General features: G+C 40.1%; 1 protein-coding gene across 1 annotated transcript in view; it reads right to left on the reverse strand.

Moving 5' to 3' along the window:
- eng (endoglin) overlaps positions 1 to 23,754 on the reverse strand; it is a 39,495-nt gene extending 15,741 nt beyond the window's left edge. The window contains exons 1-4 of the mRNA XM_041960648.1: positions 23,652 to 23,754; positions 22,445 to 22,634; positions 9,158 to 9,300; positions 2,406 to 2,519 (exon numbers count right to left, since the gene is read on the reverse strand). Coding sequence (XP_041816582.1) covers positions 2,406 to 2,519; positions 9,158 to 9,300; positions 22,445 to 22,502 — 315 coding nt within the window. The 5' untranslated portion in view covers positions 22,503 to 22,634; positions 23,652 to 23,754. The remainder of the gene's footprint in view (positions 1 to 2,405; positions 2,520 to 9,157; positions 9,301 to 22,444; positions 22,635 to 23,651) is intronic.
- Between the last annotated feature and the right edge of the window lie 2,997 nt (positions 23,755 to 26,751).

Below are 26,751 nucleotides of genomic sequence, written 5' to 3' on the forward strand. Positions count from 1 at the left end.
CTTAAGTATATTAAGTGTATAATAAATAAATATGTTCTACTACATAATGTGTAAAATACAGTGATAAACCTGCTTTCGCAACTAACGAACAATTATAAAAAGTACGAAGAGTCACAAGACTTTAAAAATAAATCTTGCTGCTCTCGTGTTTTTTGTGCTTTTTTAACAGCCGTGTGTACTCAGGTCAGCTTCTTGAGGCCAACAAGAGCTGTGATTGCAACACTGTGCCAAGCTGTCAAGCTGGTGACGTACTTTCTCAGACGCAGAACAGATGCTGTTTCTCTTACACTGCAATCTGCACTAAAACACTATTATCCCCCAGTGATACTGCTCATCCCACAAAAACATCCTGTAGTCACAGGCAATGTTGTCCAGGCTCTCGACAGGACATGATACAGGATGTGGTATCACACTGCTGTCAGCGTATCACTAACTGATGACACTCCTATAAATATTTCATCATTGTGATTGGTCAGCTGTGGTTTTTATCTTATTTATTCATGTATTTTTTACGTGTTAGCTTGTCACCTGTATCTGCTAAGAATTTACAATACTGCTGACCATTTTTCAAGCATTTTTTCCCGTCTTCCAGTAGTTTCAATTTATGTCAGTATGAAAGTACATTGACATATAGGTAACAAACATGGTAAACATTAATTCATCTTTTTTGTCAATGTGAAGATACTTTTGTGTGTTGTTGTGGTTAAAAGGACAGAGTTGTGAATTCTTCCAAATGATGCGTTCATGCGCAGGAGGAAAGCTCTGACATGTGGGAGTCAGCTGCCAAACAGTTTTGCACTTTAGTCATAAACTCAAACATGGATGACAAACAACTAGCCATAACTTCATGATAGAGGGAATGTGAATTTTGGAGGATCTTAGGTTTTCGAGGTTACCGTTTGGCAGCCGACTGTCAAGTCTCAAGCGTTCCCAGGATGACAATCCGAGACTGCGCAATGACAATATAAGTTTGCGGAAAGACATGAAGCTGATAAAATGTTCACTGTGATTCTTCCTCTCGAGGAAGTTTTAGATCTCAATTCAGCTGTCATGCTGAACTGATATGAACTGACAATGGTGACTGCCTCTAAGGTAAGAAAAACACATTATCAGTGTACAAAAGTGTAACTTTGACGAATGAAACGCTTTCACCGAAAACCAAAATGTGTAAAGCAGACTTGACACATTGGTGCAACAAAACAGCACAGGAGGCTGAAACTGTTCATGCTCAGACCAATAAAGTAACCAATGAACCTATTTTGTAGTCAAGTTCTATAACAAGTGGAGATGCATAATGCTTTAAACATTGGTTTAATCAAAGTTACTATAACTGATTATGAGAATAAGGTTCCTTATCTGCACTCCACGGCACCTTAGTTCCATGTCTTGATCCCAACTAAAACTAATCAATGTTATTCATAAAGAAATGAGTACTTTCATCATTAGCATATGTAGAATTAATATTCCAGGCAATCTCATTTATTTAGCCGCCTCAGTCCATTATAATCCAATTTCCTGTTAAAGAAAGGCTATTTAGTTTGGTGATAAAAGATTGATTATTCGAAGACTTTTCTGTCAAAACCACATTTAAGGACTGTCTGGTTTGTTTTAATAACAATATCTTTGTGTTTGATTCACCTTGTCAGGTTCATCACCAATGCCAAATTAAATACCAAACTAGTCTGACACACTACGATACCAAAACTGCTGCAATACTTTGCCCATATAACGGTATTATTCCTCTATTTAATTAGACACTAAAGCAGCGGAGTAAAAGTTGCTTTGCGGCCTCGCTACATTTAATTCACAGATTTAATCGAATGACACTGCGTAAAAGTCAGAATTTCTAATTTCACTGGAACATTAATTCTACAGCCGATGCCAACAGCCCCTCTTGTTGCTGGCCACTTTAAAACTTATCTTACCAATTTTATGGTGTGGATAATAAAAACACAAAAAACACAAAGTGCTTCGTGCAGCGTAGCCAGCCACTGGGGAACATCCATGGAAAGCCAACATGGTTCACTGTCTCTTAACAGGCCTGGAGAGTTGCACAGCTGTGGCAGTTTGACTGTATGTTAAACAGCTGGTACTTGACAGGAGCTAAGTACATCTGGAGAAATTTGAAAATTATACATTGCTGAAAAAATAACCACTTATACTGGTGTCCCTGCAACCTGTTTTCATGATTAGCTACTAAACAATCTTTTGTATCAATGGCAAGCTCATTAACCACATCACATACAACAGAGTAAAATGTGAAATACAATTTAGTGGTATGTTGCCTGATCAGCATCTTATTTTCCCTTGACTCCGCATGTATCGGCCCATTCCGTACCCTAGAAAATGCTAGGTGTGAGCACAGCCTGAATGCTGACATAGAAAAACAAAGAAGCATTACTCACATAGAGGTTAACATCAGCGTTGATGTTGCACAGGCAGTGGGCGTTGTCTGGCGATGTGAGGATGAGGTTCATTGGCTTGGCATTGGTCATCTCCAGAGAGAACATCTTGGCATCCTGACAGTAAACGAAAGATATTATCACATGTTTTTAAAATAGTCCCAATGTTCTGTATTGACTTCAACTTCAAACTGTACCTTTAAATATTTAGTCTCACTTATTTGGCCTGTTAATGAGATAACAACTTCTGTGTGAAAGCCAAAGGGTTTGGAGTCTATGACTGTGTTGCAGGCAGAGAAAGTTTGGCAGTGGTGTAAATCTCCAGGTGGAACACTGGGACTGATTAGAAACACAAAGAAATTGTTTGGTATAAATATTCACTCACCCTGTGAAGCGATCCATATGGGATCTACTGTGCTGCCTATAATGAGTTTTTGGTGAGTGTACCACACTGAGTGTGTGCTGTGTTACACAAACAAAGCAGTAAAAAAAAAAAAAAAAAAAAAAAACACTTTATGAAATGTTTCAAGGACTTTAAACCATCCTTCATGCTCCTTTTACATAACAGCTAACTGTGTTGTCATACAGCAGAGTGTAGGGACACATTTTTTCTATGCAGCCTTGTCAAATGGAAACATGGCACAGCCTCCATTGACATGTAATATATGTCATACTTCACAGCTGAGATTAAAGGTTAATTAAAGGTGATGTAAGCATTTTATAAAGTGTGACCTTAAGTGTGAGAATTTTGGACTCTATCTCAAACAAAATGAACAGTAATTGTTATGACCTTTTCACAAAGAATCAAAATCTGCCAATATGCCGACTTCAAGCCAGCATTTCTTTTGTGTATAAAATGGGATATAACTACATTACTCATCAATTTTCAAACCTTCCCATCTGGTGTAGAGTGTCATTAAATGCACAGACCTCACACTGATGCTGTAGAGAGACATTTTGCTTGCAGCACCAAGTTTAAAAATAGTCCTCCTGCAGTTTAATTCCACACTAGTTTGATTCCATTTCTGCCCTATTGCAAAAATCAGTCGTGGGGGGGGTAGGTAATATGACAATTATCCTTGTTTTCGCGACTATGAAATGTCAACACATGCATCTCTCCAGAAAAAGCAGTGCCAGTCGTTTGAGGAGGGCTTGTAAAGACAGACAGGAAGCTGTCATTGCTGTCTGCCTTCGTATTGACAGAGACATTAATGAGGTAATGCAGCATGGTTCTATTCTTACATCTCTATGCAGTCAACAAGGGGAAAAAGCCAAAAGCTATCAAAATTATATATTTACCTGACGTGCCATGAGCTGCTTTTTTTTTATTTCTGCTCCACGTCTCTGCAGTATTGAAATTACGTGCTAAAACTCTGGAGTGATGATAGAATTATTTTTAGCATTTAATATCAATTTATGTGCCTTTTATAATTCGCAAGCCAGTGTCCTCCCACACATGGCTGATCCCGGAGGTGTTTATATACTGTATGTAAAACCTCATTAACATAATTTAGCACATAATGTAATACCTCATTAACAATATTTTCAGCTGAGGATAACACAATGGTGATGTGATTCGCTAATCACCACCACAGTCACTCTATGAATCAGCCTTAATTACCATGCTCCTCATGTGTGTAGTTTAAAGCTGGTACTGCTGAGTTTTATGGATATAAGTGGGGGTGAGTCAACCTTTTCACTGTGGAAAAATAAGTCTGAGTTTGGAGACATTTTTTTCCAAGAGTGACTTAATTACAATAAATCCTAGTTCTAATTACTTTTACTTCTGTAACAGCCACAATATAATTGGGTTTGGAAAAGTGAGAGAGTCGTGGATTTGAAATTGGCTCAATTTTATGACTCAATGCATTAGAAATGAATAACGGCTTTAAAAAGAAAAAAAAAAGTTGGGAATATCTCTCCAGCGTGATGCTTTTCAAGAATTTAACATTCATAAATACAAATTTCTGCTTTCATTTATCTGTGATGCCTTTCGCCACCAAATACTTTATTCTGTTCATTTGAAGGTAGATTGTTTTCAGAGCCGGGCCTGCTGGAGACACAATGAGCATGCTGGGGAAACAGTGTGAATCCCTAATATTAAATTCGTTTACTTGCTACCTGATGCTGCCAGAGCTTGATCCAAGAGAATAGTGATGAGCTCAGGCCTGTGCTATGGAAATTGTCAGACCGGTGCACAACAAATTAGGTCTAAGGAGACCATCAACAAATTGCCTATGAGCAAAACACAAATGCATTGGAAAGAGAGACTCGCCCAGCGCAATGGACAGAGGCACCTGTCATCACACACACACGCACACGCACACACACACAGAGAGAGAGAGTGTCTTGTGCAGGGTGAGTTTTGCATAATGGCTGCTGCTCCTCATAAATGTGTTCAGTCACTTCCTTTTAAATATTGGCCAAAGGGGGCACTGCAGTCCCAGGTGAAAACATGGTGACATTTGTTACGGGAACGGACTGAGAGTCAGGATCATCTGTGAAACAGACCTGCTCGCTGATGTCTTGCTTTGTGTTGTTGTTGTTGTTTAAACATTTCAATGAGACACTTCCCTTTCATCTTCAGTGCAGAATTTATTAATAATAAAAAGAATATCACTTGACTGCCCTGAAGACACACGGAACATAAGAGGGACTGAGATATTATAACAAGAGTCTCTACTTATCACAGACTCTGAGACTTTGAACTGTAGTAACGCAAAGGTCTTCCCAGAAATACGCCTTCGTTTTTACCTGAATCGTGTTGCACGCACATGCGGTAAATGAATGAATGGCATTTCCTACGGAGTTCATTGTGCCTCACACAGAGATAACTCAGAGGTGCTTTCCTTAAATACTCTCTTCTAATGAGCTTCATTGTCTCTGTGCCTGGTTTCCCTCCCTTCATCCTTTTGTGACTTTCATTCTTTCATTTTGAATTCCGAATCATGACTGTTGCTGACCCTGATCACTCACCTTTGCTACTTTTGTTCCTGCGCTTTCAAGATACAATTGTTTTGCTTTTCAGACTTTTTTTTTTCTCGAGAGCATTTTTTGAAGGGCCTTTGCTGATGCAGTTTCCAGTTATTCTTTTGGCTCTCTCCCTTAACTTCAATTGGCTCCGTTGGTCTAGTCTCGGCCTTGTGCCAAGACCCTGACTACCCAAGCCACTGTGTGACATCAATGGGCCCCTGTACAAGCAGCTCCTCCCTATGAATTCTCCTGGCCTGTGGCAGCCCCTTGATGCTCCCTTTATAATTCTCTGTGCGGTCAAACTGTGAGAGTCAACCGTCTCTGGCAGGTTGTAAATCAGTATGAAAAACAAAAGGGATGGGGAAGAAGGTGATAAGAAAACCTAAAGGACAAAGAAAGGGGGAGGCAAGAGCAGCCCACACGTCTGACTGGACAGTTTGGCAAGAGATGAAGACGTTTGCCTTCATCGATGTTTACAAGAAAAATCTGTTCTAAACAGACAGTCGAGAGCAGATAAGGGGTCTCTGTGTTAGGGGATCTTGTATCAACTTTCTTCTTTCATTTGATAAAACATCCACTCATAGTCCCACAAGAGAACAAAATATGTTAACTCTGTACAACATCCATTGCATCACACAGATCCCAAGCCAAATTCCTCCCACAAACCCCACGCCAATTTACACTAGGACAACTTGCACCATCTTTTGTACAAACTCAAACTTTTTGCAGTGAAATGTGTCTTTTCTTATTCTCCCACGCAACAGACTGTGCCTGGCTTTTAGTCTTCAGGCCTAATAAGATGACTGAGGGAAGCATTTCCCTCCTAATATGCTTTAAATCTGTTTAGTCATCAAACTGCTTTTTCTTCTGATTTCCAGTCCATTAAATATGCTGCAACACTGCAGTCCATTACATGAGGCTAAAGACTTGGCAAAAGAGTTCAGCTATGTTTATGCCAATAACCCAGCCTTTCAGGGAAAGACAATCATCTGCTTGTGCAATGGTTTCACTCATATTTAAAATAAAACACCTCTTACAGACCTGAGCGTTCCACCAGCGATAATGTGTCTTTGTGTAACATCAAAACTAAACTTCAGTGTCCTCAAATGTCAAATTCAAATGAATTAATTCTGAAGGAAAAGCGCTCATATCGTATAAGTCAGCTTAGTTTACTGGTGAAAGTTTCCCTTAAAAGAAAAATGATGACAGGATTCTCTAGACCTTTCCTGAAAGTGGCTGAAGGATTTATAGAGGTGATGGACTCAGACAGGCATTGTATTGCACCATCCGGTGATGGTGCTTTGGCTAGACTGCACTTCTGCTTCTCTCCTCATAATCACTACCAAATGAGAAAGAATGACCTACAGAGTGAAAAATAAAAAGAGACAATAAATAAACAGCAGTTGCTTAACACAAGTTATGTGAAAGTACTACATAAAGAAGTCTAAGTAAGAACAAACAGGAGAAGCAAACAAACAGAGCACACTGATAAAGAGATGACTAATGTGAGCTGACCGACAATGTTGGACAGTGAAAAATGGAGTCTGGCACAGCAATAACAACATATAGATTAAAAGTTTACTGCAGTTACTTTCCAGTGTCATTCCTTACAAATAAAAGTTTTACAATCAAAATGACCCAATACACTATCTGCAATTATGGTGTGTGTTTGTTTAGCTGAAAAGGGAATTTTAAACAAATTCACACAACAACTTGAAACAAACGGCCAAATGTGCAGAGCTGGGTTGTGGTAGAAGCCTGTTCAGTGTTAAAAAAACTCTGGCGTGTTTAGAAACCCCATCTTTCCGTTATGTCTGGCATTTGTCAAGGGCTAGCTGGTTATTTAGCCGATAAAGATTGGAATTGGAGTGTGTGTGTGTTTATATTTCATAGTGTGGAGGGTTTTGGCAGACTAATTTAAGGTCATTAAACAAAAATAAAGTCATCGAACTCACAATGGACATCGAGGGAAAAAAAAGGATCAAAATTGATGCAGCAGAATCAGAGATATCGGCTTTTTTTTATTCCACATATTCTTCTTCCTTGCCAAAACCTGGCACCTACCATACCCACAATGCAACTCTACTGCCAGCAGTTCAGGCAAAGATTCAACTGGATCATGGAAATACTAATGTTGCTTTGAGGCGCTAGCCTCAAGCAGAGATGAGGAGCGGGCTACAGAGATTTGGTAAAATCACTTACTAACTGCACAACCCCAAATTTTCACATTATTAAACCTACAATCTTCAGCAATGTCACTTGAGACAATGTATTAGAGATTTCAACATATGTAGTGGTAACATTAGTACTACTTCAGACCTGTATCCAGACTGTGATGTATAACATCAGAGTTCCTGCACACCAGCCTCTTCTGACTCCAGCAAATCTCTGTGCTGTGCACACTAACCTCTCATCAGGTCATTCTGAATCTGACATTTTTCTCCTGCCTGCCAACCACCAGTGTTGAGTCAGCTCCTCACATGACCCTCTCACCTGCCTACCCAGCTGCTCCTTGTTTGCAATTAGCCTCAGTACACAGAGGAGAACTATCAGTCAGTCTCTGCCAGGTTAATCATGTTGTCTTAGCATTCCAGCCAAATACTTTTCCACAGAAGACATTCTGACTTGTCACAGTGAGAAAATCACAGGTTTAACTAATAACATTGACTGAAGCCAATACAGTGTGATAGTGCGACAGTATGCACAATACAAGGGCTGCAATAGTCTCTTTTAGCTGGTAGAATTCTTTAAATGCTAAGGAACCTTAACCCGCAGTTAGCATTTCCTAGGTCCTTATGAATTCTCTTTACATCTTTCCTCAGGCCTCATGACATTTTCTATAGAGGTCAAGGAAAAGTATTTTGGAAAAGACATAGGACTTAATTTTTTTTTCACTATTGACCAAAACCCAGGACCCTGAAACCAAAGCAGCTAAATGGAATCAGCCATCTTTCATTTTATTATTTATTCCTGCCCTTTCACCACTGTCAAAGTCAAAATATCTCTTGTGAAAAAAGCCATTTTTGTTCGCCTGTCCCTGCTCTGCTGAAAATATGACAATTCCTGTAATCTACTTTAAAGGTATAACAACGTTTAGTGAAATTCGCGTATTTGACGTTGGTAACTTTGTCATGTCTTGAGCATAATCAACCACATTCTCACAACTGGGAGAAAAAAAAACGCTCCCACCTAAGTGATGTATTTAATCTCTTTTGCATAAATCAGCATTCATTGTTGGCTTTGCTAGATTTGAATGCTGAGACATATTGCATCCAATCTGACAGAGCCTTCAGCTGTGTACATAAAAGAAAGATTGAATTCAAGCGGATTCCTTGCGTTTGAAACAATGAGTGACATGTTCTATTATCTGAAAGGTTTAAAATGCATGCAAGGTGAGCGTGTGTGCAATGCATGGACTGGCACGCCGCTTCTTAGGTGAGGCTGGACTTGACATATTGCACTGTCCACTTACAAAGATGATTAATTAGCAGATGATAACATACCCATGACAGGCCATATTATTGGATTTAAATGACAAGTTGTATTCACAGTGTTCTGTTGGAGTTTATTTTAATACAATGTGGTGTGCTGAGAAGGCTTCATTTACCCGTTGAATATTACTGCTACTAATTATGTTAAGTAACTAGTAAGGTGAGTTTTTTCAATTATAATATTGCATTTTTCCTAGCATGGTGTCTTACATTTTACCCTGTCAAGCAGATTTTTCACTTCACATTTACATAATTAGCACTAGCTGCTCACCGTCTCATTTGCATGCTTACCGTGTCTGCAAAGTTGAGGCTAAGGATGTGGACCTCTGTTTTGTCCTCGCCGATGAAGCTGGTCCAACAGCCAATTAGCATCTCACTCATGTAGATCCATGGGTTGGCATCAACCTCCTTTGGATCACATGTCTGACGTGAGGCTGAAAGAAATCAAGTACAAATGGTTAAGTAGTGTCAGCAGCATGTAATCAAGTTGCACTAAATAATTGCCTCCGACATTACACCGCTGCATTATCTCGTCCTATGTGTCAAATACAGCGTGGTGTGAGATTATGGCTCTATCCACAACAAACCTGTCATATTTGGACATCAGCAGCACATGAATGAAGACCTATATTATAGATGAATCCAGCAATGTTACAGATTTCTTATCTGAAAGGGGCTAAATTTGTTATTAGTCATTCTGAAAGCTTTTCGCTGCTCTCAGACTATGGATGTTAAATGTGTGGGTAGGACTGCATTGCTTAAAAACGAATCTGCCGGTTCAAGTTTATCAGACGTGTCAGGAGACCGGTCTGCAGTCATCCATCAAGCCCGCGAGTTCTGCTCTCTACTACGAGTCTGCTGTTTAACCTGGGGATCGGTGTCTCTGGAGGCTGAATTAATCGAGCCGAGGCTGTGCGGTCATGGATGAGGTGGGGTGTAAATGCCTGGTATTTGACCTGGGCTATGAGTGTGCGTGTGTGTTCTATTGTGTTAGATTAGAGTGAGCATGCGCGTGTTCACTCTAACCTGTCTAAAGTTGGCAGGGACAAAATATTCTCCAGCAAACTTCCTCTTTCCTCAAGAAGAACAGTGAAGAATGCAGCGTAGAGGGTCAGATGTCTTTTCCAACTCAATCAGGTATCTTTTTCCTGGCCCATCTCCCACCTTCTGCTGATAAGAGTTGAATGGGTCTGACTTGGCATCCTGTGGGACTGCAGGCTTGGTGGCAAGCACCATGGATGACATGGTCTCTAATCTGGATTTACTCCACAGGACAAAGCCTTAAAGCCACCCATCTCTCATGGAAGCCGTCAGAACTACTCTGTGTTGCGCCTAAATATTAGATAAGCCTATCTAGAGTAAGATAAATATAAGCAACCTCTAAGCATCCACCATGCATCTCTCAATCACCCCCAAAACAGCTGGTGCTGAAGCATATAAGCGAGCAAGTGCAATATCATAACCGAAACAACTAATTTAGTGAGCAAATGCTGCATGACATAGCGCTCCACTGACTTTTATGATGTATTTGGTCTGTTTACCCAGCAGGACGCAATCCCTCAGAGAGGAGATGTGGTGTAAAACAAGTGAGATGAGAAAGAAAGAGGAACAGAGAGGAAAGAGTTAATAGGAAATTGCAAAGTTTGGAAGGTCAACAGGATGTGCCTTATTTAGAAGCGGCACTAATCAAAGACCTTGGTTGAGGCAATGTCATCACCAGTGGTGGAGGAGAATGGACAGAGACGGAGATAAAATGGGATAGAAAGTGATGAATGCAATGAAAAACAACTACAAAACCAAAGAGGGAGCTCGAACGTGTTACATAATTAGCTCTGTCTTATGCTTTTGTTGTCCCCACAATGAAATCTGGTCTGTATTATGGACTCTTATTTCATTTGTTCAATTCATTTATTTGCTCATAACATATCTGACCCACACTATCACTGATGGAGGAAGGGGTACAGATGAGATATCATTTTAATTTGACCATTTTTAGAACCTAACCCGTCCTGCTCTCGTCCACTAAAATGATATCCAGTGTGCCGTCTATCATCTGCCTGATCCATGTGAATACAGCATTAGCTTGTCACACATATCTCACATGATGTTAACTGATTACATTTTTCTTCTCCTTTTATCTTTTGTTTGTGTCAAATCAAGGACACTTTTTTTTTTAGGTGCAACATTCTTCGCTGTGTTTTGGTCTGCTCGGCTTTGGACTGCAGCTTTTCTTGCAAATCAAGATGGAGAGCCATCCATGCTTCTTTGCCATCTCTTTTTTCCTCCCTCACCACAGAGGCCAAGGCTGGTTTCCTGTTATTTTGGCCCTCTCTGTTAATGTCTGTTGCTCAATATCCACATCCATAAAGTTGTTTCTCTCTTGTTCTGCTGTGACAGAGTCAACGGCCCATGACTGTCGCCCGAGAGGTCTTGATATAAATCACACTGAGTGTGTAAGACTGAGTGTGTGTGTATGTGAGTGTGTGCATACAGGCATGTGTCACTGGTCTCCTTTTTACGAGTCACCATAGGATATGAAGAACATTCATTTTGCCCTCTTGACCCCGGAAATGCCAATGGCCTCGCTAAGCGGTCTGCTGGTAAATGAGGTATAGAAGAACCATTCCATTCCCTGTCCTCTTTATCTACTTATATCAGTCCCCTGCATTTCCCATTCCATGAGAAGACATGTTTATGGATGTTCGTGATTTCCATTTAGATGTTAGGTATGAGGGGGAGATGAAAACAGAAAACATTAGTGGACATTAGGGAGGACAGAAAATGGCCTCAATTCATGAAAAGTGCATGTAAACACATTTGATTTTAAGGTTTTTTTTAATTCTTAATGTAAATTCCATCTCAGTAGCACACCTCACATTAAGTTGTTATCAATTCATTTGTATGCCTGAATACAGTGCTGCTTATTACCATATTAACAATACTATATGGCCAAATTACCAAACTTAATAGGCATGTTTATTTAACTAAAAAACGTATGCAAAATATTATAGCAAACTGATCAAAGGCTTATAAAATTGAGACTACGTGTGCAGCCAAAATCAATATTGGCCATTTTGTTATCAGTGAAGCAACCTTTAGGAGAAAGCCCATTTTTGTCAACTGTGCCAATACCTGGGAGCCATGAGCAGCTTACAATATGAAACACTTTAAACTGCCCTCAGCAGTTCTGGCTGTCTGCAGCACCCTGGAGCCACAACTAACAAGGAGTGGAAGTGTCCAGAGTCTGTCTGCTCTTTCTTTCCTAACCCACCAGGGCATTCCAGGAAAAGATAGGAGACTACGTAGTTCACCAAATCACAGACATCCGTTTTCCGCATGTGTTCAATTGTGCATGATACCATTAAGACAGCATCACTACTGTGACCATTTTAGGGCATCTCAGGATTAGCTTGACATTAACTAGATTCTGCTTCCATCAGTCACTCAAAAGTATGAACTTTGTGCAGCAGAATCTGACGTGTGGCTGAGTCTTATGAATGTTGAGCTTAGCCTCACAACCAAGAGCTCAGCTCAATAAAGTAGTGTCCAATATAGAGATGAGCCTGACACATTGAACTGTACATAGCATTTAATATTGTTGTGTCGATTACGGTCACTTAGTTTGCTGGACAGAGTCTGAACAACATCAAAATAAATGGCTCTCTATGTGTGTATCAATGTGTTCTCACCATTGTTAAAAGGTTTACATTAACAAACTGTAAAAACGTCATTAGCTCAGGTTGCCAACCTGAAATTGTTAAACGAAGTTTCACTGTCCATAATTACGCACCATAGCTGTATCGAGGCCAGAAGCTGTGCTTGGGTATGACTAGAGACTTTGAGGTAATTTATCATCATTAGGGATCAAAGTAGGCCTACACAGTGCTGGCATCCTGTATGTCTCCTTCTTCTGATGCTCTCTGTCAGATGTCTTTAAACTAAACAGCAGTTAAATTCAATCATCACAAAGTTTGCTGAATGCAAAAAAGAACACATGTATTTCAAAGTTGGGTGGACCAGATGACATTATATTGTTAGAAAAGTCCTACAGAAATAAGTTTCCATAATGTGGGCGCCCATAGGAGCATTAGTAAGGCCAAAAAGTAATGCAAGGTACGTGAGCAGTGCACTCACAGCACCATCCCACAAGCATTACATTATGCTAACAGCCCATAATCAAACTTTCGGATAGCAATCACGACATACACACTATGTTAACATTATGGTGATAAGAAAGAATGAATCTGTTTCAACACATCGTATGGAGCAAAGTGGAATGACTTTTATCTTTAGGGTGAGCGGAGAGAAAATGGACAGCCGCAAGTAGAAAACCTGGAGTGGCTGGGAGTGGAGTGATGACAGAACAGAGGAGGTGAAATTGGTGTAGCTTCACTCATTTACATGAGCGATAAGAAAGACAAAAATAATTGAGAAGTCATATGATAGGTCCTGGAAATGGTACACTGTGGCTCCTGACTGTCCATAACTGCACAAAAAGCAGAAGTACCTTCATGTAGAATCACAGTTCCTGTATATCTGACTGACTAGATTATCACTTCTTGTTTTGAACATATTCCGGAGTGTCAGTATCTCACGAGTTAGCAGAAATAAAAATGACAGTCCCTAAATTAAGAAATGAAAGAACTCTGGTAATAAGGGTAATAATCAGAAGTCACTTCTTGGAAAAAGGGCAATTCCTCAATAAGCTTCTAAAAAATCAAAGTACTATGAAATTTGATTTGATGGATTCAGATAAATGTTTCCTTGAACAAACACACTTATGCTGAGATTTGCTGAGGTTATATTTTCCATACTGGCAGTGTTGTGCAAATGTATTTGGTGGAAGTGATGGATGAGATTTGTTCTTAGTGCTACTGCCAGACCTGTTTACGTTAGCTAGCTACTCCTGCCAGTAAATTAAAGATCTCAAGGGGTGCCTGCCTGTCTGCAACACTGTTGCCTCAACTTTCAGCATCTGTGCTGCGCCAACATTGCAAAGTACTGACAGGCAGTGGCGAGCCCTTGAAATTTTAAATTACTATCACACCTTAGCTAAATGTTGATTTAGATTCAAGGGATTGAGTACCTGCAGCCCAATAACTAGCTGCCTTTTCACTCACCTCGGGCGAGAAAGTTGGCTGGCTTGATTTCATGCCCTGTCTTTCATGACCTCCCTCATTGTAAGTCACTGTGCAAAAAAGCATCAGCTACTTGCCTAGAGTTTAGATGCAAAAGGAAGACTTATAGAACTTGAAGCTACAGTGCATGACAGCATTTGAAAGAAGCGGCAGAGGGGGAAACCCTGACAGGAGACAACGTCAAGACCGACTGTCTCCCTTGGTCCCTCGGGGTAGAGTAAACTGTTTGTGTCCAGGGTCGGACGACGGAGTCATGATGGGGAAGGGGGAGGGAGGGGTCAGCGGTCCTATCAGAGTTAGTCGGAGAGGGAAAAGGGGAGCTTCAAGGCTGGCCCAAGTCTCTCTTTGGACGCCACATACACACACACACACACACACACACACACCTATTGTCCCGGCGTTTCCGCAACTGCAGATTGAGGCCTGACCATCCACAGGAAGGTAAACAAGCTCTTATCAGTGCTCTGCAGGGGCCTGCACTGTCCCCTGGCCTCTCACCCCTGCATACTACACATTACACACTCCATACAACACACAAGCTTCCTGACCATCCCTCTCCCGAAGTCCTGAAATTCTATCAAAAAAATTTTTGCTGATTAGCCTTGTCAGATTAATGGCTTGTGACTTTTCATATGTGTGCCTGTGTGCCAAGTCCCGCGTCCTATGTTTGCTGGAGAGGAACTGAGGATGTGATAGCGGGTCTGGAGACAGCCTGTCTTCACACTAGCTCTGTTTACACCTCTGGGAGCCATTCGTCCGTCGTCTCATCGTTGTCGGAAGCCGACTGAACAACAAGTCCAACAGTGGCGTATCGAAGGTCTATGGCTCACTTCCTGCGTCCCTCACTGTATGTCCCGTCCCGCTGCTAGTAATTAGCCATTCCATATTCTCTGATGCAGATACACTTGACTGTATGGATTAAGGTTCTTTGTAAGCACGCAGAAGCTGCAGGCGTGAAAAATATACTGTGATTTTACGTTGATGCTCATGTATGCTCTCAGGTGATCCGTTATAGTCCAGATACCATCAGTTACTGGGTATAGTGCATCTTCTCCATTCACTTCTGAGGTTGGTTTTTCTTCAATACACTGACAGGGCACTAGGAAAACACAATTAATCATCTGAGTGTTAATTGGTGGATAGACAGACTAATTTAGCAAGTTTCATGCTAACTGCGAGCAACCACAGCAGATTGAAGCGTTAGAGATTCATTGCACAGTGGCTGCTCCTAATCATTCAAGATTAATGTAGCTTTGCACAACATATGCTTCGTGTAGAACCAACAGAGATTAGCCCGTTTTTCTTGACTAATTTTTGCCAGTAAATATTAATGTTTTCCGATACAAGGGAGGCATACTAATGAAGGCTCGGTTATTTTTTTCAACATCTTTAAAGTGAGTGACGTCAAAGGTACATGACCCAAGTGTAAACGAAAGACTTGGCAAACCATCAAAAATGCAATGTATGGGATCGAAGCTATCACTCCCACATCGCTTGACAGCTCTTTTAATACTCCCGCACCAGAAAAACGGTCTAATATTGCTTTCTTATGATGTAAGTTTGTTGACACTGACAGCAAAGGAAGCCTATTTTCTACAATTATCAACTTGAAAAGCACAACATGTAGATTTTCTCACAAGTTCAAAGACGACGAATGCAAATGCAAATACAATGAATTTATATGGTCACAAAAACTTACTGTGCCCCTAAGAGCATAAAGGTATTTGAATGATCTCATAGAGAGATCTATGAAATGCCTTCAGGTTCATGATTTCATTTTCATTATTTAACTAATGGAAGTGTCTGGACTGGGGAGAGTTGTTTGACAAGTGTAACTTTATTCCCTCCAGCGTCTGTGAAAAGATTATTAAGTATCATGAGTTTGACTGTTGGATTTGTTGTAGTTACAGTCTATGAGCAGATTAAAATAATCTGTCAGATGTCTCAAGGCTTTTTCTTTGAGTCACATATTCTGCTTTCTGACATATCACAGAAATACGAGCAAAATGAAAAATCCAGTGTCCAAATCCAGTGAGGATTCTCTCATCACATCAAACATACACACATACTGCACACGCACACACATAGTCAGACATCAGAGAGAGATTTCAGCTCTCTAAATACAGATTGACCGGTGTGGCACCTGAATCAACAGGAAAACTACCCACCCAGTGCTTGAATCAAGAGGTTCTTCCATTATACAACACTGAACTGCACACTGCACAGCACTGACCATTTTAGATATCAGGTTAGGCCGATGCAGAAAGATATTATGTTCTCTTGCTAAGTAATTGCATTAACATTTACTGTTACAGGTTTTGGTGGCATTTCCTTTAGGCCAAGAGAAATGTTCAAAGCAAAGCCTCTTCGTTCGTGCACAAACATGACATGAAGCATTTTAGAACATTTCAGCTGAGAACATTTTGTTCATAGCTACTCTGCCAGGGACAGATTAAGTGGCTGATTCTGCCCTGCATAACAGTACCCTAATTAATTAAAGTCACTGGTGAATAAAGTTTTAGTAAAATTAAGACATATGATGTAAAATACTTTGTTTTGCCAGAGATTGGAAGCCTTCCCAGAATTTCTTCAACCCTGCTCTGAGCATCCTTGACTTAAACTCATAGGTGTGTTACTGACCCACCAATAGTTTTCCCTCCAAATTCTGACCAAATATGCAGGTACATTTCCTGCGTTTGTGGAGGGCCCAGGGTTGACCACTGGCAGACAAACCTAAAGATAAGAGTACATAATGCCATGCCTTATCTGCGCAGACAGCAGGCACATTGAAATGAGTACAAGTGGTCGCCATGCTGACGAGGCGTTTATCTCGCCCACAACTAATGAGCCATTCAGTGCTCATGCAACTGCATAATGAAAAGCACAGGGCTGGAGGGCGCAAGAAATTGCAGTCACACAGTGATGATGGTTTGGAGAAACTCAGACAAGATGCAGCAAGCAGCCATAATCTGAAATCTGATTTATAATAATGAAAATTATAGATTACTAAACTCTCCAAACTCACTTAACTCTTCCTGGACTTAAAACTTTGAATTATACTTGACTATTAAAGCAATGCTGGAGTTCCATTTAGAATAAGGGGGCCCCAGTTACGTAACATAGAGGCAAGATCAAACACTATATGTGGCTATGGTCTAAAAGGGTTACGGCTTTGAGATTTTCACCCAAAAGTAGCTATATTTTTTAGTCTTTTAGGATCCCACAAATATCATTATGTATTTGCCACAGTGCATGCTAGACCCAGCTTGATAAACAGTCAAGGGTTAGCTACTGAAAACCATGTGGGAACAAACAACAGAGAGGAACGCACGTTGGTGAGGCTCTCTCACACTGCATTCTGTATTCAAACAGAGGAAAAGCAAGGCAGTCAGAAATGGATTGTTATTTGGGAGGGGCATAACATTGTAGGAGATTGAAATCGGTCTGAGGCAGCGACAAGTGGTCGCGTCTCCCTGCCACCCAGTCTGACTGCAGGCAGAGCTGGCTCACTACAGTAAAACAGGGGAAGTGGACTGTTTTGACTCTCAACGCCATTTTTAACATGACGTTTTTTCTCTCTTTTTTTTCCCCCTTTGGGCTTATTCTACTAGAGCATGCTTTCCGAGAAAACCTTCTTTTCCCTCTTTTTAAATCCCTGACACCCATTTTTGTCTACTAACAACTTTGTTAGTTAAAATTGTTGTTCTTTCTCTTTTGTGCAATTACTAGGTCTGTTATTTGCACTTTTTCTAACTTATAATGTAACCAGATCTCCAAATCTCCCCGTCTTTATCTCTGTCTTGTCCTTATTCCTATCTCTCTGTTTTTTTAATCCCCTATTTACTTCTTTCCCCACATCTTCCCTCTGAACCACTTATCTGCTCTTTGACAGTCACATAAATTTGACCCCCCACTCCCTCACTGTCTCCATGAATCAGTCTTTATGAATTCTGTTATCTCTGTCTGTCTGTCTGTCTGTCTCGCTCTCTTTCCCTCTTTAAGATTCATTTGCAGACAGCCCTCCCACCTTCTCCAGCGGCTCGCTAATCACTTTTGTGCTTTTCCTTCAGCCCGTGGAGGGAGACTCTGGGGTAGGCAGAAATGCAGCAGGAGGTCTGGCAGTTAACATCGCGATGCCTGGCTCCCACTGGGAAAGTTGCTGCAGCAGGGGGCATATTCAACACTACTTCCCTGCCAGGAAATGCCAAGCATGCAGTGGATAAAATCGCTAAATACAAAGACTGCAGCCAGACACATAGATAATTGTTAATGCATCCAACTGCTTCAGTCAGTTTAAGTGGTAGCCGTTATTATACTTGCCATTATAAAGTGGTCTGGATATAAACATTTGAAAATCTCTCATATGGAACTGCGATACAGCTATCTCCCATGTCATAAACAACTAGGCAGACAGAGTCTGAGAACATTTTGAACTCCTTCAAAGGCCCATCAGTCTGGGAACGCTAGCTACGGAAAATACATATATGCTAAAACTCTAGGTTTTAAAAGTCTTGAAGGGGCACCCCACTGACTTTACTTGAAAATCAGTTCACTGATATTCAGCACTAATTAGTGAGGCTGCACCGAACAGTTCGAAGCTTCATTCATAAGGTTGACATCCGAATTCTAAATTCACATTCTATAACTCATGAGATTGTGGAGTTTTTTTCTCACCTTTGAAATACAGCTCTATGCGTTCAGTGGCACAGTAGCCATTCAAGTAATGTCACCAATCAGGTAGTGCTTTGGGTGGGACATTGAGCAAGGCTACAGTGTGCATCAGCGCTCTAACTACATACACAGAAGTATATCTATATGTATGTATATGTTGACAAAACTGTGAAATTTTATTTGTCAAAGAGCTTGGGTGATGTCATTATGATATAGGACGACAGACATTTGAAACTTCATTCAAACCCTTCAAAAGAAGCTTCAAATGAAAAAAAAATAATAATAATGATGATAAAGGCATTCGGTACACCCCTACTAATTAGCCGGTAAAAACTGTTGAATAGTGTCATACATATAGCAAAATAATATATATAATGTGTGATTTTCTCAGCTTGGACTTGGAGACGACAAATTTATAACAGAAAGCCTGTGCATAATACATTGAGGGTGTATGGTCTGTAAAACATGGGTGTTTACCTGGCAGGAAAGGTGTGATAAAAGGAGACAAAAGAATGAATTCCACTATTGCAAAGGCATCACCGCCTATATGATCTTGGCACAACCAAATACCCAGTTAAATGACAAAAGGGATTTCGATGAATTGTGGCACACAGGTGCTCAGAACAAACCCGTAGGCTGGACCATGTAAGGCCTTGAAAACAAACAGCAAAATTTTAAACATAATTAACCTCACAGGGAGTCAGCGTAGTGAAACCAAGACTGGTGTAATGTTGTCTGTTTTACTGGAGCCTGACAGAAGCCTGTCCAGAGATTACAGATGAGCTGTAAACATGAAAGGAAGACCTGAATGATCCCAACATGTAGAGAATTATAATAATCAAGGTGTAAGGTGAAAGCAAGGACAGAGAGTGAGTGTTTGAACTTGAGCCCTTGAATCTGGTGGGCATAACAACATAACCACTCTGAAGGCTCTGAACCATCTAGTATTTACCATCAACCCTAGAGTGTTTAAATTTTGCAGGATTGCTAAGATTGTTTTTGAGGGTATGTGTGTGGGGCTGCAACAGCACTGATATTTCCATCTGTTGGAATGGAAATATTCTATTACTGACAAACTACTGACAAGTAATGATATAGTGTTGAAACTGCACAACACCAACTCCTCCATTAATCAGCCAGTCACCATACGGCATCTATCCAAAAACTAATAAATGCATGACACAGGCCAGAGGGGTGCTCTAAGTAAGAATTAAGTTTCCAATTTCAGGAAATGAAGTGGATAAGCAAGTATATGAGTCTCAGACACCGTGCTCTGGCTTTAGCAAGGTTATCTATCATATATTATGTATTATGATATCTCTACAGTACATCTGGCCAAGGAGTGTTTGGGTTACATTATGTAACAGCTGCTGTACATTCAAATTATGTTTCAGGCATTACAAAAGGATTGATTGAGCCAGATATCAAGGAGTTGACAGAAGGTCAAACATAAAAAGTTTCAACAAAGCTAAAGTAAAACTCAGCTCAAGTAAAACACAATATACCATCACCAGCAACTGGCAAAGGGTGCCTTGTGATTTGTTGCAAGCTTCAGGCAATTTCTGATTTACTTTTTCTGTGTTTACTTTTCTTTCGAGGAACTTTCACACAGTGTCTGCTCCCACAGTGGCATGCAGCTGGCAAGAATGCTATTAAACAAACCGACCTCAAATCACAGTGAATATATGGCTGATGTTTTATTTCGCAGCACCTTATTCAGTCTGGGAATGTGCAAATTTGATTTGGTATGGAGTATATTGTTGGCCTTGGCGTGTCACACCCGATGTTTGTGCTACACTTGTTCAATGACGCCACAGTACAAAGCCCAGGAGACAACGTCAGAGAAAATGACAAATTAATATGACAATCCTGGACTATATAATGACGAATAAACAATGCCTGAGATAGAGGAACTCATACATGTCACACCAATGTTTTGATTAATGCTTCAACATTCGGTACACAGGGTCATAGTACTCCTGCTGTCTGAGAACAGTGTCGCAGCTCCCTCTGGGTCTTCTCCTAAAGCTGCTAGAGCAGATGCAAAAATAAGAGGAAGAGAAAAAGAAAATCCTTGCAACCTCTTTCAATAAAGAAAAGAAAAATGATAGCAAATTCCAGACTATGTGTCACAGGGGCAATTAAGGCTGAGCTGAACAGCTCCTTACAGACTCCACCAGCAGACAGTGAGACTGGTCCCCTGCGGTGGAAGCTACGTGAGGTCAACTCTCCACAAGTCTGCCAGTTGGCCAAAAAATACCTCTGTATCCCTGCCACCAGCACTCCTGCCGAGAGGGTGTTTAGCACTTGTGGCAATATTGTGATTTGTCATACAGTCGACCAGCACTGAAGCCAGATTCAGTGAACAGGCTTGTTTTTCTGGTGCATACGCTTAACATTGATGTATGTTTGCCAGAGTCATTTTGCCTTATTTAAGAAGCAAGTTGGAAATGCCAGTTTATTTTTCTGATATGTGTTTTGCAGACACAGAGTAAGAAAACTGCTGGTTCTTGAGTGTTTGTTTCACCTTCAAGCGCAGCACTTAAAAATGAATTCAGACAACCTTATTTTGCTGATAGTTCATGTTCAAACTGTGTTACATAACAGCAGGATGCATTATGCTTTCTTTTTTGGTATTTAGAGTCTGAGGGAAATTGTGCTTTACATTCACACTCTGCTATCAAAATGATGCTTTTCACAGAGTTTTAAGATGTTATAATGTCACACTCTCTGACAGTGGGCTCAGTTCAGTTCTATAAAGTATAACAACCATATTCATACGGTTGAAAAGACCAGCTGATCTCTAGCAGACTTGAAACTGTACCTTCTACCTGGAAAAAAATATATTTTACCAAAAACTGCCAAACATATTTTGATACTGATATTCGTTCATCAGATCAGAACATTTGGAACATTATAATGAAGATATGTGCACAAAAACAGAACAATCATTAAATAATAAATAATTTAGCATTGTTTCATTAATTGAAAACCATGCGGCCACTGAAAATGCCAGTTTGCTGCAGGGAAGTGAGTCCAAACACCCTGAAAGAGCAATGCAGAGCACTGGTAGGAGTGTGAGGCTGGATTATGGCCTGAGGGTGTAGAGAGGGTTTCAGCTCCCTTTGCCACCTTGTATGGATTACAGGTTTGAATTTGATATGGGCAGCCACAGGCAGTCGGTGGAGGGAGTGTTAGAGGGGGCCGACAGCGAAGGATAACACAAAATCAATGAGCGCCCCACATGTTTTTCTTGTTTCTTGTGCCTGGATTGTCTTTCAGTGAAATATTCTTTCTCACTAAAACCTGAAGAACACAAACAAATGCTTCCCCAGATGACTCAGTGGTTTAATAGTCTGAATGCTATTTGGACTTACATATGTTTTGAACTTAGCTCTTGTGTATTTATCTCCCTACTCTATTAAAATATTGCATGATGTATGATGTTTGATTTGCTGTAAGGACAAACCACCGTTCGAGCCAAAAGACTTCACAACAGCAATTTTGCACGTAACCTCTCTTCACAGACCGGTTGTAAAATCCTGATTTAAGGTGCAAGAAAAATAAAAACAGAGCACATAATATTCTTTTATGTCTTGAGAATGAAATGATCTCAGAACAGAAGACAGGACAAGATTAATATCTGCCTTTGAAGGGTTAGGAAATGCGCCCTGTGGCCTACTGTCAACACTCAAAATGCATTTTTTAGCAGGAAATCAAACAAAAGATCTAAATCCTGAAAATATTGAATATCAGCTGGCAGACTTACCAGAGGCTGCAACAGTGATGCACAGAAGCAGGGCAAACCGCGCCATGTGACCCTCCATCTCTGTTAACTTTGAGGTGTTGGTGGAAGCTGCGCTTGGATCTCTGGGGTGTGAAGTGTTGAAGGTTGATGTGTCCTTGTCCGGCGGCAGAGCAGCAATGACTGTGACAGCAAAAGAGCGGGCAGTTCCAGTCTTCAAAGGTCGAGAGGTCAGGAAAAAAAAGAAGGCGGGAATCAATGAGGGGATGCGATAGTTGATAAGGATGTGATCAGTTGCCAATCTAATGCCTGTCACTCTCATGTGTTAAAGTCTGTATGCAAAGCTATTTCCTGTCATCCAAGCCTTTGTCATGAAAAGTTTATAACACAAAGACATTCTCTGATGCTGATTATACATAAGCGTTGATGGTTAACATGAATATTGAACATTCGGCTTACCTCTTATAAGCTACTTGGTCAAATTCTAGCAGCAAAATAATTGAGAACAAAAGGGATCATCGGTCATTTAAACACCCTATTCAACACTAATAGTGAGGGAAATGTATTAAATTCCTTCAGCAGGATGACAGGATTGTCCTATTGAGACAATCCCACAATATTTCTGCCTGTCTTCCTGGTGCACAATGAGGGTCTGAACCTCAGGGTTATCTGGTGGTCACCAACGTTAACTTCTGGCCAACTGTTTCAGGAAGCAGCACGGCATCGCTTTCTTTAAATAATACCACAATGCCGAGATCAGATAAGAAGACTGCTCTTGTTATATGATTCATATGGAGGGAAAGGAAGAGCCTGTGTAAACTGTTTGTGCACTTCCAGAGGAAAACAAAAAGTCACGTTATTTCACTGGAGAACAACGTCTTTAACTAGCGACTACTGACTAAGAAGTGCACTAGAAAACTAAATAACGCAGGCTCAATATGAGAAACAGGCAACTAGGTCCGCTAAAATAATGATAATGGAAGTAATAGACGCCGATACGTACGACTATCCGCCTTTTTGACCATAACTCAATAACTCACGTCCACTTGTTAGCACTTTCTACTGTCATTTAACCTTAGCATCGGCTAGTCATGTCAGAAGACATAAAACGGCCGAGGATTAAGGGAAGAGTTACAGTTACAAGCCCTCTGCGCTATCAGGGAAATACAAGAGACCGCACATCCCTGAGAGAATACGAAAACGAAAACAAAATGACGACTCATAAACTTACCTTTTAGACAGGTTGGCGTTCTTGAGAAAGGCAGGCTTTATAATCCAAGGGAGAGCATGTGGCTGCATTCAGCGATGTAACGCTAACGATGTCAGGACTTTCCAAACTTTTTGTGCCTCCTGGGCGGTGCACATTTACTTTTGTACCCCTCCCACCGGCCTTTCTTTCCCCTTTTCCTTGTAAATGGTGCCCCTGTCAGAGCATTGTCTAATGTGGTCAACACAGAGTATATTAAAAATACGTTTAAATCTCAACTCAGACTTTATAGCGCTTAATTTTGTTTTATATGTAATAATAGCCCCTATTATTCTTCAGATATAATTTGTATCAATATATCTGCCCTTATAATAACATTTGGGAAACACACTTACCAGCTTTCTTGCCAAAAAGTTAGTACTACAGTTGAGAAGATAAATATCATTCTTATAGTTGTAAGAGTTGTAAGTAAATATGAAGCTAGCTACTAGGTAGCTAACCTACAGCCAGAAGGCGGCTAGCTGTAACGTAGCTAGTTTAGCTGGAAGAAGGGAAAAACCACTAAGCTGTGCGAGTGTGTGTGTGAGCGCATGCGTGTATATCTGGAAGCGGGATATTGTCTGTCATATTATGCTTTTATTCTCTCTGTTGTTGTTTTCTTTTATCGTGTAAAGTACTTTGTGTTGCATTTTAAATGGATGAAAAGTGCTATATAAATAAAGTTTGATTTGATTTGATTTGAAACTAGCCTCACTGTCAAAAGGCAAAAATCCATCCAAAATGAACACACTCTGTGTCATTTGTTTATGTTCATTTGTACAAAAACCCAATTGTAAAAGGATGTTGTGGTTTATGGGTTCCAACCTATTTTAGTATCATTCTGGAGTAAGCAACCAGAGGAGACTCTAGAAAAACCTATTTTGTCATTCCTAAACATTGTTCTTAGTGTTTATTAAATAAAGGAGATACAAATAAGTGAATGTTGATTAGTGAATCGACAGATTGGTTTTATAGGTGATTTTTTTTTTTTATTTGACAGAGCCAAGCTAGCGTTTCCCCACTGCTTCCAGTCTTTAAGCTAAGCTATCTTCTTTAAGCTACGCAACCACTCGTTAGCATACATATTTAGCATGAAAGTCAATCTTGCCATCTAACTCTTGACAAGGAAGCAAATAAGCATATTTAATAAAATGTCAAACTATTCCTTTCAACCAGTAGTGACCTAACAAACCATGTTGTCTCACTGCGAACAATGAAAAATTCTTGTGAGCTACTGTATTCACATGTTATCCAGAGTAGGGCATGATTATATTAAATAAGGAGAGAACAAATATTACACATTTGCTATTAAGGCTAAATTTGACCCACAGAATGATGATATAACCATAATGGATGAAAATAATAACTCTTTTTTCTGTAAATATCCTTTAGATGGGCAAATCTTGTAGCCTAGTTGTACTTTCCAAAGTGGAGTAACATGAGGTTTTTTACACAAAGGATGGCTAAAATAACCAAGGTTTCACCACAAAGGACATTAATTTCATGAGTCATAGCAGTTTAAACTGGCATCAAGCTATTTCCAGTAGAACATCAGTCACCTATATTAGTAATATCCTTTGATTGTTGTCAGACATGGTAAATTCATTTTTAATCAGGCTCAGTAACATTTAAAGCCTCTTACATATATATATATATATATATATACACACACACATACACAGAGAGAGAGAGAGAGAGAGAGAGAGAGAGAGAGACCTGTTTCTGTTATACACCTTTTATTTAAGTTCCACACAGGCCTATTTGAAGGGTGAGCAGCAAACGTCAAGGGAAATACCACCTATTTTTGCTTGGCTTCGTTCCTTTCTTTTCTTTAGATGTATCATTATTATCTATTAAAAAGTAATTGTTATGTGCCATATAAATGTGTGTGATGTGTAGGCCAACCCTTCTGTGTGGTTACAATGAGATTGTGATGTGGCTAAGCACATAAATACAATTTAACCACAAAGTAGACCCCCAGAGAACAAGATTTACATACATGTTGGCAGAACCTTGCTGACTTTCCACCTGCACTGCACACGCAACTGATCTGCGACACATCACAGTGTAACACATGTCGCTTCACTGATATTGATGAGAACAGCAGGCTCAGTGTTTACATTGTAATTATAGTCTTGTGCTTTCGCCTCTTAGGTTGCAGCAAGTCACCAAGGTTCAGCTGTTCAAATGGGCTTTTTCTCTCATCTATAGATCTGCAGATGGATTAGTCCAAGCCGTCCTGAGCTGTTGCTATGGTTTCAAGATGCACCACTGTGAAAAAATAATGCAAATTTTTCAACATAATTCACCATTTGTTGTCGTGCATCTGTTCACATACTCGAATAGAATACAGTAATACAGAAGTGAGTTTTTGCATGCCTCAGGGAGGCAATTTCAGTGTGATTACAGTGTTAATATGGAAATTATTCTCCTATTATCAGCTAAAGGTCAGTGCTAAATTTTATGGTCTGTAGCCCCACTTATGAAACTGATGCATATTTAAATATACTACCAAGTCCATTTAAGTAAAAATAGTTTACCTATTTTCAATTGTGGGTCAATCAACGGATGCCATAACATGACACCTGGTGATGTAATTAATGTGTAAATAAAGAGGGTAAGTCCTTTTGTTCAAAGGTTTGACTCTCTTGTGAGCTTTTAATTACTACTTCAACACTTGTGAGAATGTTTTCTGTCCAGACACAAACCTGCAACATCTGAAATGTGTCGCACATGAATTTATACTGTGGAAAGAACAGCTATATATTTAAGCCACTTCATTATCAGTTTTTCTGACTTTTTACCAGAGATGCACAAGTGATTGGTGCATATATGAGACATTACAATATCAGCTGGAAACAAGTAACACCTGTCACCATATTGAATGCCAGTGGAAGGAGGCCTGATTCTTGTGTAATCTCTAGGTGTATTCAATCGGGATTCAACCTAAAGTGGACCCTGAAAGGAAAGGACCAGTGTGTAGGATTTAGTGGCATCTAGTGGTGAGGTTTCAGATTGCAACCAACTGAATACCTCTCACTTTTTTAAAGAAAACATTATTATTTATTCAGCATGATTACAATAA

This window comes from Chelmon rostratus, chromosome 19 (assembly GCF_017976325.1).
Source record: "Chelmon rostratus isolate fCheRos1 chromosome 19, fCheRos1.pri, whole genome shotgun sequence".
NCBI lineage: Eukaryota > Metazoa > Chordata > Actinopteri > Chaetodontiformes > Chaetodontidae > Chelmon > Chelmon rostratus.